The 13,280-nt window shown below is 44.4% G+C and overlaps 2 protein-coding genes across 3 annotated transcripts; one reads left to right on the plus strand and one right to left on the minus strand.

Moving 5' to 3' along the window:
• Positions 1–491: 491 nt before the first annotated feature.
• LOC137422465 (uncharacterized) lies at positions 492–4,438 on the plus strand. Its single transcript, XM_068109216.2, has 2 exons — positions 492–1,048; positions 3,206–4,438. Exons 1-2 carry the CDS (start codon positions 725–727, stop codon positions 3,749–3,751), a joined length of 870 nt encoding a protein of 289 aa, XP_067965317.2. The 5' UTR covers positions 492–724; the 3' UTR covers positions 3,752–4,438.
• Positions 4,439–8,102: 3,664 nt separating this feature from the next.
• Positions 8,103–11,023, minus strand: LOC137422464 (uncharacterized). 2 transcript variants are annotated; one of them, XM_068109212.2, is made up of 2 exons: positions 10,514–10,786; positions 8,103–10,282 (listed from the first exon to the last, which is right to left on the minus strand). In XM_068109212.2, the coding sequence occupies exons 1-2, from the start codon at positions 10,687–10,689 to the stop codon at positions 8,629–8,631; spliced, it is 1,830 nt and encodes a 609-aa protein (XP_067965313.2). In that variant the 5' UTR covers positions 10,690–10,786; the 3' UTR covers positions 8,103–8,628. The 2 variants fall into 2 exon arrangements, with proteins under 2 accessions (XP_067965313.2, XP_067965315.2); XM_068109214.2 differs by lacking the exon at positions 10,514–10,786 and adding an exon at positions 10,928–11,023 and having other exon boundaries at positions 8,481–10,282.
• Between the last annotated feature and the right edge of the window lie 2,257 nt (positions 11,024–13,280).

Raw genomic sequence — 13,280 nt, forward strand, 5'->3', positions numbered from 1 at the left:
ACCAGACAGAACCCCCCTTGATTATTTTAGGTGGGGGTCTGTCAAAAATGATGTCTACAGCACCAAGGTGGCAAACCTGCAGGATCTTCGTTCTTGGATCACAGCTGCATGCTCACTGGTGGACACAAACATGCTGAGCCGAACATGGCAAGAACACGTGTACCGCCTTGATGTCCTGCACGTGACAAACGGAGCTCACATTGAAGTGTATTGATGGGGTGCACAAAACTTTGACTTTATGTATCATATAAACCAAAGGGTATCCTATAATTTGTGGTTCTAAATATATAAACAAACAAATTTGTCCGGGTCTTTTTGTAACAACAGCCTGCACTTCAATAAGCACTGAAAATACTTTATCTCTATTTCACCACCTCCCCCTCGCTCCCGCCAAAAAACAAATAACACGCCGATGGGACTTCATATCACACCAGGCTCAGTACGTGTCTGTGTCTGCTTATATAAAAGCAATGGCGAACAATAGAAATGTCACGCCAGGCTGTGTGTGCTGTAATGACCTCTTACCTCCCTCCCTCCATTTGTTATTGTCTCCAGTCGACGAGTCGAGGGCGATGCGTGCGTGGGAATCGAGGCTCGCGGGACCCGAAGTGCCGTCACGTGGACCCGCAGCCGATGGGCGGGGCTTGCGCAGAAGGAATCCCCTATATTAAGGGGAAACCCGGGCGGGAAAATGTGCAAGACGTGACCCAGGAGAGCGCTCACAATGCTTCGTTCACAACTTCTGCAACATTTGAACAACGTCTTCGGTTGGAAGACCTTCATGCAGTTTCCGACCAGTGAAGCCTCTCAACGACGAGAGGTCCCTTCAACCGTTCCCAGCGCCAAAACGTCTGCTCGTCCGTCGGGAGATCCTGGTCGTTTCAGCTTCGTGTTGACGCCAGACCGCATCCCACAGTTCACCATCCCTTCCTTGGATCCGCCACAAAGAGCTTCGACGGGAAGGACTCGCTCTCGACGTCCCGAGTCCGTACGGAGTGCAGATGCGACTCCGGGTTCACGACACGCAGGTGAACCTAAGAAGCAAAAGGTGAGATGTTTAGCCTGCGCACATCGAGTTTGAATTTCAAATTTAAAACTGTTCCTCGTCAATTCCTGAATTTTATCTTCATTTTGTGCTAAAAGACCGCGACATCCTTTCTCAAAAGTCAAGCCTCGTCCACACTGTCATTCATCACTGACAATGTATGTAGTCGCTGCTTAAGAATGTCAGTTATAACTTTTTTCAGGATTTTTTCAATTTCAAGTTGGCTTTGTGTGAGACTGACGTGCAATTGCTCGTCATGACCAAAAACTTAGAAAACGCGTGTTATTAGCGATAATTGTAGCACGTGTTATTCATAAATAAGATTCCCCACTTAAGAAAAGAAGAAGATATAAACTTGTTTAAAGATGGGGACTGCAAGAGGTAGTTACCACTTATGGGTGAATGTTTTAGGAATGAAACGTGAAGAAACTAAAGAGTTTATGCCCCTCTCGTGCCAATGCCCTCCCGAAATGTTCGAAATGCCAAGTTTAGGAATAGTGAAAGAGTACGTCGACAGGTGTGATAGACACGTGAGGGATTCCATTGCACCTGCAGCATGACGAGAAGCAAGTCTCGGTTTGTTACCTCTGCCACCGAAGGTGGATGAAGGTTATGTTTTCACCCTTGTCTGTCTGTATCTGGTTATGAACAGGATATCTCAAAATGTTGTGGATTCGGACCAAATTTGGTGGAGGTCAGGTATGTCACAAGGATGAAATAACCAGATTTTGGTGAAGATCCGGATCTGCATTCAGGTACTAGAAATTTTTAAGTGAGTCTTCACCTTTGAGAGATAGATAGGGCCAAAAACGACATAGAGCATGAAATTTCAAAAAGTTATGGACGACTTGTGACAAAACTAGGTGGATGACTTCGGTTGGTGACAAGAACAAGCCCATTAGAATTTGGTTCAGGTCCGAATCCAGATCCGGCCTATCAGTGGGATACAAAACGTAAACTGTTCAGCCTGGCGGAGGTTTGCTCTCTACCGAGTGCCATTGTAGTTGTAGTCGTTGTTGCTGCTGTTATGCTCCACTCCTATTGGCACTGTAGCTGCAAAATGATTTTTGAACTCAATCAAACCATCTCAATTACAACTGACAACAAGATTTTGATAGTTGTTTTATTTTCACGATATCCTTAAACAACTACTACTACTACTACTACTACTACTCGTACTACTACTACTATTTCTACTTCTTTAATGTCCAAGTTATTTCCACCCTCTTGTAGGATCAGCTGGGAAGGTTTTTGGCCCAAGGCTTTCACAAGACGACTGGCCAGGCCAGACATTTGATTAAATGCGGTAGGAATATGTTGAGGACATTGATGATAACTTGCCTGTACTCTTCGCAAATTAAAGGTCATTTCTTCTTCTTCCTCTTCTTCTTCTTCTTCTTCTGCTTTCATATTCAGCATGATGCTGCAGTAGAGCATCATAGGTTGGGAGTGTGGTTGTGCCACTGATGTAGGTCAGTACAGGAATTTAATTTGTTCATGGTGCTGGCGATAGCTCAAATACTCTTCGCGAAGGTCACCGTGGTAGACTAGACTGATTTATGAAAAAAGGCCAGGTATAAGCTTCTAGGTGAATTTTGGGGTAAAAGTTGTAAGGTTAAAGTAAAAGAGCTGCATGTATATTGTATATACATGATATATAAATGCTTGTTCAAATAAATTGTCCAAAAATGGCAATTTGGCGGCCATGATGTTTATGCTAATTAGAAGGTCAAACACTCAAAATTCGGCTTGGGAACCGGGTTATTCGAATTCAGCATACCCTAATTATGTTAAAAAGTGAGGTTCCCAACTTTTACCCCAAAATGCACCTAACATTCACATTTCTCAGAAATCCGTCTAGTCCATGGGATCTTTAATGTTCATCAATTAATTCCGGCAGACGGGATTCCCGTTTAACGTACATCCGAGGGACGGCACACACATTGATCAATCATCCTGCCTGCGAAACTCCAGGATGAAGGCTCCTTGCTGGGTCGAGCAAGACAACCTCAATACACAATCTCAGTTTGTCATTTATGAATGATCGTCTGGACGAGGACATATCTAGAGTTGAGGAAAGATTGCATATTCCATGTGTTATTGTTAAAAACAAGTTGGTTCATGAAACTACTGAACTAATCAATTATCCTACCTGTGCAGATGTATTCCTCAGACCGCTGTCTTCAGGACGATCATCACCTGTCCGAGTACGTATCTGACCATCCAGACCCAGCTACTCGAGCAGCCATGTCACTGCCGCACTTGCCAAAGGTTAAGACTTCATATGGATTCATGGCGCTGACCGAGAGTCCACATGTCCGTCGAAAAGAGTCTCTCTTCTTCGATGACACCTGCTGCAGCTCAGTCTTATCTCATCAGGTTAAAGAGTATCCGAGATGCCACGCATCACAATTCCAGAGCCACCCCACGCTTAAGGTCACCTCGGGTGTATGTCCGAAGGTAAAGGGTGGACTACACGGTGGGGCTCAAAGCAGCAGCCACCCATGTTCCGCAACGTGGACCGACCATTCCACATCATGGAAAATGATCATCCGCAGGGGCAGAAGTGACAAGCCAAGCGCTGCGGAAGTTGGTTTTCTGTCCACAAAGAAAAACAAACTTCGGATGATGATCAAGAAACACATAAAGAACATTCACTCCACGAGGACGCCAAGTGGTTTGGCCTCGAACTCTGCAGCTAAATGATAAAGTGAAGAAAACTCGATTTCAGGGAGTTTTGCATTGAATTTGATGAGGATCAGCAGCACAAGCATCGACTTCGCATGTACACGTGGCTGGATTATTGCCTTGGACTGGCATGTATTGTTGGAGGGGATCAGTGGTGGATCCAGAAATTTAGGGATGAGAGTTTGGGAAGGAGGGGTACAGCTTTGGAGGGTCTGGTGGAAGTCCTCCTAAACCTAAAGCAATGTAGCCTCTGTGATCACTCTTGGAGAACAAGAATGAGTGTGATCATTATTGTTGGTATTATTGTATTATATACATTGTGCAGTTAATAGCTGACTCCCTTAATCATGGTACTCTGATGGAAGTTAAACTGGGTGTCCCATCTACTAACTTGTCCTGGTTCACATTCGAGATCCCAAGGAGTCGTTTGTGGAGATGAGGCGAGTAAGGCCAAACCTCAAATTCCTGTGACCTTCAGTCGAACGACAGGCCTGGCCAGCCGGTTTGTGAAAGACTCGGGCCAAAACCCTTTCCCACAAGAAGTTGGGAATAATTGGAGTCGTTAACTTAGTATTTGCTTCTAGTAGTAGATCTACATAATTATTACATGTGCCACTAACAATTACAGGTGTTTTCATTGATGTGTTCTTTTATAATGTTCCGTAAGGTTACTTGAATAATAAAATACACTGCCATTTGTAACATACTGCGTTGATTCATTCATACTGGCACGTTGTCCGTGTCCATACTGGATTCGAAGCAAGGTGAGGATGGAGCTGGCAAAAATGCAAATGGTGTCTTCTGTCATTGATCCGGTAAACTGGGAACAACAACTCACATTTATTGCCACATCTAATGCAATTTAAAAGTTCTAATCGCAGTGAGATGCTCCATTGGAAACTGTTTGTTTGATATATGTCGTGTTTTGATGCCAATAGTGCCCATAATAAAAATTTATATTGGTGTCAAAGCCAGGGATCAGTTGCAAATTAATAGTAGGATTAAGTCTACCACTCGACTCAAACAAAGCCAATGGAAATCTGACACAACAAACTCGGGCAGTATATAATCAGCAGATGCCTATACAGGCCTAATGTGTTAGGGTTAGGCCCACCGGAAAATCAAGAGAGCGGCCATATAATTTCGTCTCAGTGCTATGGTGGGTGGAGTCAAGCGACAGATGTGAGTGTGGTCCAGCAGCTGTCCGTCCAATGGTTGCACATTTCAAAAATTGACCCCCAACAAGAACCTAACGACAGCAACAACAGCAATATGAAGCTTTTGTGGACATGTGACATGTTGCAGGTAAAAATTGGGTTCAGTCAGATGCTCATTACATGAAAGCAGCACTTCTTAAACGGTTTTCAGAAACGACCGACAAAGGGAAGGCAAATGTTTTTCGTTTATTATTTTTCAAAAACAACTACAGTATATATAATTTGTAAGAACAAAACCCTAAGTCATCTCAGAGAGCCTCCTCAGCGTCGACGAGTCTGGCATTTCACTCAGGCCAACTGGCATGGTCTTCAAGCACCCATCAATCATCTGGACTGGTCTCCCATCTCTACCGCCTCTGACATCAACTCATCCTGGGATTTCTTCGAAAGTAAATTGCTCTCTCTCATGCACAGATTTATCCCATTTCGTCTTCAGTTGTGATACCCTTCCTCCCGTCCATGGTACACGGAATCTTGTGGTGAGGCAGTTGCCCAGAAACAACTTGCCTTCCTCTCCTGGAAAACAAATCCAACGGAAGGAAATCTCATTTCCTTTCACAAAGCCCGAAACAAGTGTGTGTCTACCCTCAGGAGAGCCAGGAAACAATATCTCTCTACTCTCAAGACAGAACTCTCAAACCTGTCTCCCTCTTTCAAATCCTGGTGGTGTCTGGTCAAATCTGTTGCTGGTTTTATTCCCCCTCCATTCCCCCCACCCCATTACCTCAAATGGCTACACAGCTGACTCCGCACGTGAAAGAGCTGAATGGCTCAATTCTGTGATTGCCTCAAAATCTTGTGTCCCAAACCCATCCCTCTCTGTACCCACCATACCCAGTCGTACCCAGCTGCTCCTGGACTCCGTGTCCTTTTCTTCTGACAAGGTGGAGAGGTTTCTGTCAAACCTCGACTCTGATTCTGCAACTGGACCAGATGGCATCAGCCCACGGGTCCTAAAATCCTGCTCTGCCGCTTTTTCACTCCCTCTCTCTGTTCTCTTCACCCTTTCTTTTGCTCAAGGTCATCTGCCATCAGCTTGGAAATCAGCCAACATCACCGCTTTACACAAAAAGGTGCAAAAACAGATCTTTGCAACTACAGACCAATCAGCCTTCTCCCAATTATCAGCAAAGTCATGGAATCTATCATTGCTTTGGATATCAAATCTTTCCTCTTCTCCAATGGCTTGATCTCTGATCATCAATTTGGGTTCAGACCTGGTCACTCTACTCTGGACATGCTGCTTCTGCTGTCTCAACAATGGATGGAGGTCCTCAATGCCAAACAGGAAATTAGAGCCGTCTCCCTTGACATACCACGTGCCTTCGATACAGTCTGGCACTGTTGGTCTGTTGGTCTGATGGGCATGAAATTTTCACCACAGGAGCGCCTCCTCCTTTAGAATATTTTAATGATAATTGTGGTGAAAAAGAAAGATGTCCACATCGGCTCAAATTCAGAGTTTTAATCCACTTGAATTTTTTTTTTTGTGTGTACAGGATCGAGGCTCGTGAAAGAGCCAACATTTATCACACAAAAAAATTAAACAGACACACAAAGTATATAATAAGGGGAGTCAAATCTGTTGATCTGAGCAGTAGACAAGATGGGGAGAGAAGGGAAAGCACACAAAGACAGCATTTGGGAGCAGGGACATCGGGAAATCTGTGGGAGGGAGAGGGCTTGGGGGGAGGAGGCTTGGGAAGGGGGGGGGGGGGGAGGGGTGGGGTGGGAGAAGTATAAAACACAAGGACACTGCAAGGACCTCCAGGAAGGAAGTTGGTATTTCAAAAAAGTGAATCTGGGGTGAAATTAGCGGGGGTAGAAAAGATCAATGTTTTGGATGGGGGAAGATAAGAGATGGTGGTGAACAGCTGTTTTAAAGACCTGGAGGGAGGAGTGGGATTGAAGAGACTGATGGAGTTTGTTTCAGAGGTGGAAGAAAAGAGGAATGAAGGAGTGAAGGTGAGCAGAGAGTCTTGATTTTGTGAGTTTAACCATAAGAGGGTTGCAGGCAGATCTTTTGCGACCTGTAGGAATATTTGGGGGACAGAGCCCAGAGAGAGCTGGGGGAGCAAGGCCGGAGAGGAGTTGGTAGAAGACAGAAAGACCACCAACCTGCCTGCGGTGAGTAAGTGAAAGGCCCTCGGAGTTAGCTTCATCGCGGGAGATTCCAATGATTCTGAAAGCTTTGGTTTCAACAACGTGAAGCCGAGCTAGGTGTGAGGCAGAAGCACCGGCCCAGAGGGGAGAACAGTATTCCATTGAGCTGCGGATGAAAGCCTTGTATGTGGTGAGGAGCTCAGGTGTGCCAAGGAAGGACTTCGCATGACGGAGGATGCCCAGTCGGCGACTGGCTTTGGAGGCCAGATTTGAAATGTGGTTTTCCCAGGAAAGATCATGCCAGATAGTGAGACCCAAAAGCTTGAGTGACAGAACTTCTTGGAGAGGATTATTCAGAAAGTGGATGGGAGGGTTGTCCAGTCGGTCTTTTCGGAGAGACATCGTAAGAGTGTGAGATTTGTCAGGATTGAAAGACATGTTCCACTTGTTTGACCAGTCTGTGATTTTGTCCAGGTCTGCAGAGAGTGAGGAGGCTGCAGACTGCTGATCTGAGGGATGAGGAATGGAGTGGCAGAGAGCAGAGTCATCAGCAAAGAGATAGAGAGGATTCTCAAGAGAGTCAGAGAGATCATTGATGAAGACCAGAAAAAGCACAGGGCCCAGAAAACTGTCTTGGGGAACTCCAGCCTGAACAGGAAGGGGAGATGAGAGAAACCCATTCAGGGCCACACGTTGACTACGACGAGGGAGGAAGTCCGCAAGCCATGCGTGGAGATTTCCATGGATACCATAGGAGGAGAGTTTGGTGAGCAGAGCGGGGTGCCAGACCGTATCGAAGGCACGTGATATGTCAAAGGAGACCTCTAATTTCCTGTTTGGCATTGAGGACCTCCATCCATTGTTGAGACAGCAGAAGCAGCATGTCCAGAGTAGAATGACCTGCTCTGAAACCAAATTGATGATCAGAGATCAAGCCATTTGAGAAGAGGAAAGATTTGATATCCGAAGTAATGATGGATTCCATGACTTTGCTGATAATTGGGAGAAGGTGGGTTCAATAAGGGTCCAAATCCATGAAACATTTTTTTACAGGAGAACATTTTTATTATTTTCCTCAAAGTATTGCCATGGTCTTAGCATCATACTTTTCACACATATAGTACCCCACTAGAGGTAATAAATCACAAAATGTGGTGGCAAATGACACTTTGGTTTCAGGTGGGTGACCAAATAAAGGCAACGGAGTTGGGCCCTTTTTGAATTAACAGTTGAAGCTTCTACATAGAGGGGACAAAACATGTCTTGTTTATTCAGAATCATTTTTATTTCAAAACCTAACATGAAATGAACATTAGAGACGACCACGTTTGCACTCACTTTCCATCTGGATACTTGCTGAGGTGTAATATCTCATCACGGGAGGGGGGGGGGGGGGGGGTGGGGGTGTCAGTTTCTACCTTCCAAGAAATAACTTCGTTCATTTCAAACATGACATGAAATGAAGTGGATGCAAGCAAACAAGCCTATTTGGTCATTAAAATGATTAAATGCACCGACATGGAGCCTACCAATATAATCAATCTCCATTCTCAGAATATCAAACTCATCATAAGACTACTCATCTTCAAAATCTGTCTCGTTGTCTACACCTCTGTTATCAGTGGCCACTAACTTATCAAGGAAAGCCTGTGCCTCTTCTGAAAGATACCTGGCAAGTTTCTGAACAGCTTGAACTTTAGCAGCCTTGACACCCAACTGCTCAGTGTAGAGAGCTTGTTGTGGATAAGTAATGGCCCTGACATTAGGCTTAATAAGGCGGAACCTACTCGTGACTTGTGAAGACATATTTTGACTAACCTCAATGTCATTTCTGAAGTCTGCTGAAAACTCGAACACTTTGTACTTACTGATAGTGAACTTTTCACCATCCTTTGTTACTGATTTCTTGAAGAACTGCCCAAGGTGTGATTTAAAATCATACATGTCCTTGCCTTTCATGGAAACTACCTGAAATTTCTCAGAAATGATTGTCTCCCAATTTTGGTAAGTTTCAACTGTTTCATGCCTTCTCTGGATTTTCTCAATCACACCGAAGTTTCGGTCACATGGCAAGTAGCTGTGCCCTCTGATTGGGAACCGATGAATCACTTCATCAAAACTTCCACTGATGACAAGGGATGACAGATACTGTACCATAGTATGGTTGTGGTTCTGACCATGACAACCATCGGTGAAAACTATGAGTTTCCTAACTGTGTTTGGTATGGTATTATCAATGTAATGCTTGATGCTACTAACAACTTCGTTCACACCCCTATGTGCTTCAGTTTCAGGCCATGAGTACACCTTCATTTTGCCCAGTTTGGCAGAGTGTATGCCAAATACAAACAGCCACAGTTGTCTTGAATAGAAGACATCCCCAGTCGGGATATGTGGGAAGGAAATGTTCTGTTTAAAATCAAAACAGAGACATTCTGTGTCGGCATTCTCCTGAGCAACTTTCGTAAACTCGTTCAACTCCTGGTAGAAGATCTTTGCCTTCTTCTTATGCAAAAGCAGTTTTGTTTCTAGGCCCTTCTTTACTGCTGCATTTTTTTCAACTTTGATTTTGGCCTGAAGCTCAGTGCACTCACAACAGACATCAGATCTAGGCCTACCAAACCCATAGTTGAAGTTTTGCTTGAAGTAATCATAGTAAAATCTGAACTTCACCTCACAGTCTATCTTTTTGACATCAGTTCCAGCACGATACTCTGCATATTTATCAGGGTATAACAGTTCAAGGAACAAAGTATACTTTTTCACAACCGTCAGTTCAGAGGAAAGGTACTTCCTCTTTTTTCCATGGCTAGCATAATGGGATACACAATATGGGAAAGATCGAATATGTGCATCCAATTTGCCTTTCAAATCCTCAGAAATGCACTTTCTATTATTATGAGTCCCACGTTTGTCTTTTGGTGTGACTCCCTGAGACTGGTGCTGAGCGACTCTCCTCACCCGTTTTGTTCCTATTCCATGCAGGCTTGCAAAAGCTTCCCGGCAGACCATTTTAACATCCTCTCCCAGTTTCACTTGGTAGTAATATTGAAAGCTGCGTTCAAGGGATGCTTGTGCGCCTTTTGGTCTTCTCCGCTGGGGTGCTTTGCAACTGATGAGGGACATCAAATAGGCGTCTTGGCCATCCTGGCTGCCGACGGTGTTAAAATTCCCCAGTAGGGTCTCTCGTGCGGCAGCAGTGAAGAATTCAAGGCACCTACTCCGACATCTGAAATAAAAACAATCATTAAAATGTTATATACTGTATCAGATTAGACCTCACCTGAAATCTAGAAGACTTACAAAAAATGATATAATGCAGTGTAAGATTCTACAAAAATGATATAATGCAGTGTACGATTCTAAAAGACCTGGCTATACACACTGTTCTGTACTGTATAGTACTGTGCATGCATACGTACATAGTGTTTGTTCAAGGCATTAAGTTTAGATTATTTACCTGCACTTTTCTCCCAATTTCCTAGCAGGTACTGTTTCTTTCTTGGAATTAACATACTCTTTGCCTTCTGCTCTCAATCTCTTTCGTTTGTTTCTGCCCCATTCTGCTTCATTTCGTTTCCTTTTGGGTCTTATTTCATCATCACTTGTATCAGCATTCTCCATGGGCGCTGCCATCTTGGATCACCACTGCTGCCACCTATATGTCGAAGCGAAATTACCTGCAACAGTGGCCCAACTCCTGGAGTTGGGCTTGTCTATATCTCACTGCATAAAATACATTAAGAATAAGCACATTTATGCATGAGAGTTGGAACCTTCTTGCACACAATGAAATGCCTCGTCACCTGAAGAACACAAACATGTCAAACCTGAATTTTGAAAATTTGAGGAGTTGGGCCCTTATTGAACTCACCAATTCTTGGAAGAAGGCTGATTGGTCTGTAGTTGCAAGGATCTGTTTTTGCACCTTTTTGTGTAAAGCGGTGATGTTGGCTGATTTCCAAGCTGATGGCAGATGACCTTGAGCAAAAGAGAGGGTGAAGAGAACAGAGAGAGGGAGTGAAAGAGCGGCAGAGCAGGATTTTAGGACCCGCGGGCTGATGCCGTCAGGCCAGTTGCAGAATCAGAGTCGAGGGTTGACAGAAACTTTTCCACTTTGTCAGGAGGAAAGGACACAGAGTCCAGGAGCAGCTGCAACACTGCAAACATTCTCAACCATTATGAGACAATGGCAAGTACTTGGAATATTGTTTAATCATTCTTACAAAACTTGAAGCCAGACAATGCAGAAATGAATCCCTTCCTCCTAACAGGTGGTTTTATAGACAGTGAGCAGATGGGCATGGATGGATAATGGAAATGCATCTTTAATGAGTGGTCAGGGAGAAGGGGCACTGCTCAGAGATGTATTTCTTAGTTTCATTTTTACTTGTCATTATTTCATGTATTTCCTTAGTTTCAATTTTCAACATAGGAGGGACTCCTCCTGTAGAATATTTTAATGATTATTATGACGTCATAGGACACGTGATACAGGCACCATCTTGGAAAAACTTCACACTCGATATCTCTGAAATCACTCCATGGAAGAAATTGAGAACTGGCTCATTGTCAACTACTCCCCAATGGGAATAAGATATGTTAATGATGTCATTGGTGCCATCGTTATGTCGTCCTAATTCGACAAATACAACACTTATCCATCCGATCATTATTTTAAAAATTTCAGCAACTGTTGGTCTGATGGGCAGGAAATTTTCACCACAGGAGCACCTCCTCCTTTAGAATATTTTAATGATAATCATTACATCATAGGTCATGTGGTACAGGCGCCATCTTGGAAAAATCGAAAAATGTTGCACCTCTATATCTCCAAAACCGTAGCATGGAAAAAATTGAAACATGGCTCATTGTAAAGAACTCCATATGGGGAATAGGTGTTGTTAACGATGACGTCATTGGTGCCATAATTATGACGTCATAATTCGACAGGGACAATGCTTTGTCTGATCAGGTTGAAATGTATTGAGCATGATCTATGCAACAATTATATTAGCAAATTAAAATTTATGATGTCATCACTCACGTGGTCTGGCAGCTATAATGGATCAAAGAAAAAATGTTCAAAAACAGAAGAGTTGGCTCGCAACAAGTTGACTGCGCAGGGTAAGTATTCTATGAATACCATCTAGTTTTCCACTGCATTGAAACCATTTCGAGTTTGGAAGACATTTTGTTTTTCAGAACCTTGAACATCGAAAGTGAACGTGTTCTTCTTCTTCCAATAAAATGCGAAGATCTCCAAGGAGTATTAAATAGTATTGTTGCGAATATGGAATTTGGCCTCCATATCCGCTTGTAAATATTCCCCTATTTTCTCCAATACTCCCCAACTTTCCCCAGTCCCCCATTCCCTAGTCCCATTGCATGTAAATAACAATCAGTAGAGCCGACCTTCCCCTTATTCCCCCATTAAATGTCGTGCCCAGGTCCACCGCACCACACGTAGACAACTTTCGGACATCTTCCTAGTTATTCTTATTCTATGTCAGTTAAGGCCTCGTCTCCATTAATTATGACTCTTCGTTGCACCAGAATGTGATTATATGGCATCAGTAGTGAGTTTAGGACCTTTCCCATACCTCCTCCCATCTTCTTCCCCAAACAACAACAATAACAACAACTACAACAACAATTACAACAACAACAGAGGAGATGGCGGCGGAGCGGGGGAGGATGCGTCCTCACACCGGCTCGATTAGCTCCAGACCATGCGCTCCACGGGGTTACCCCGAAGGGGCTGGCTGTCAGCTCCTCGTCAGGGGCGGAGCCAGTAACGCCCCCCGCACGCACCCAATGAGAAGCAACGTGCCGATTCCACGAGGCGGAGCTAACGAGCCGAGGGCGTGTCACTCCCCGCCGGATATACGCGGCCCCGCGCCGGATGTGACGTGAGATGCGCCTCAGCTTGGAGACTAGAGAGAGAAGCCACCGCCACCCCCAGCTCGACGATACCTCCCCGCATCTCTGGACCGGACCGAGTCGATTCTGCCTTGAGCCAAGAGTGCACCTTGAGCCATCGCGACCTGCCTTCCTTTTCATCAACCCCCGTGTGAGTCAGCATTTTGTCCCGTGTGTCTGTCGTCTGTCCGGGGTTAATATAAGAGTGTGTCTAAGTGCCTGTCTTCCTATGATGTACCTCTCGTCCCTGTAATCTAACCTTTTCCGTACGAATATACTTGAGAATCGAAACCCTGGTGTCGTAT

This window comes from Myxine glutinosa, chromosome 2 (genome assembly GCF_964187855.1).
Source record: "Myxine glutinosa chromosome 2, kmMyxGlut1.1, whole genome shotgun sequence".
Taxonomy (NCBI): Eukaryota; Metazoa; Chordata; class Myxini; order Myxiniformes; family Myxinidae; genus Myxine; species Myxine glutinosa.

Bases quoted from the DNA above. Each gene is read 5' to 3' on its own strand.
- LOC137422464 (XM_068109212.2), bottom strand. From the start codon at position 10,689: ATGGCAGCGCCCATGGAGAATGCTGATACAAGTGATGATGAAATAAGA. The intron at 10,283-10,513 runs GTAAATAATCTA...TTTTTATTTCAG, and splicing joins AAATTGGGAGAAAAGTGCAG to ATGTCGGAGTAGGTGCCTTG.
- LOC137422465 (XM_068109216.2), top strand. From the start codon at position 725: ATGCTTCGTTCACAACTTCTGCAACATTTGAACAACGTCTTCGGTTGG. The intron at 1,049-3,205 runs GTGAGATGTTTA...CTACCTGTGCAG, and splicing joins GTGAACCTAAGAAGCAAAAG to ATGTATTCCTCAGACCGCTG.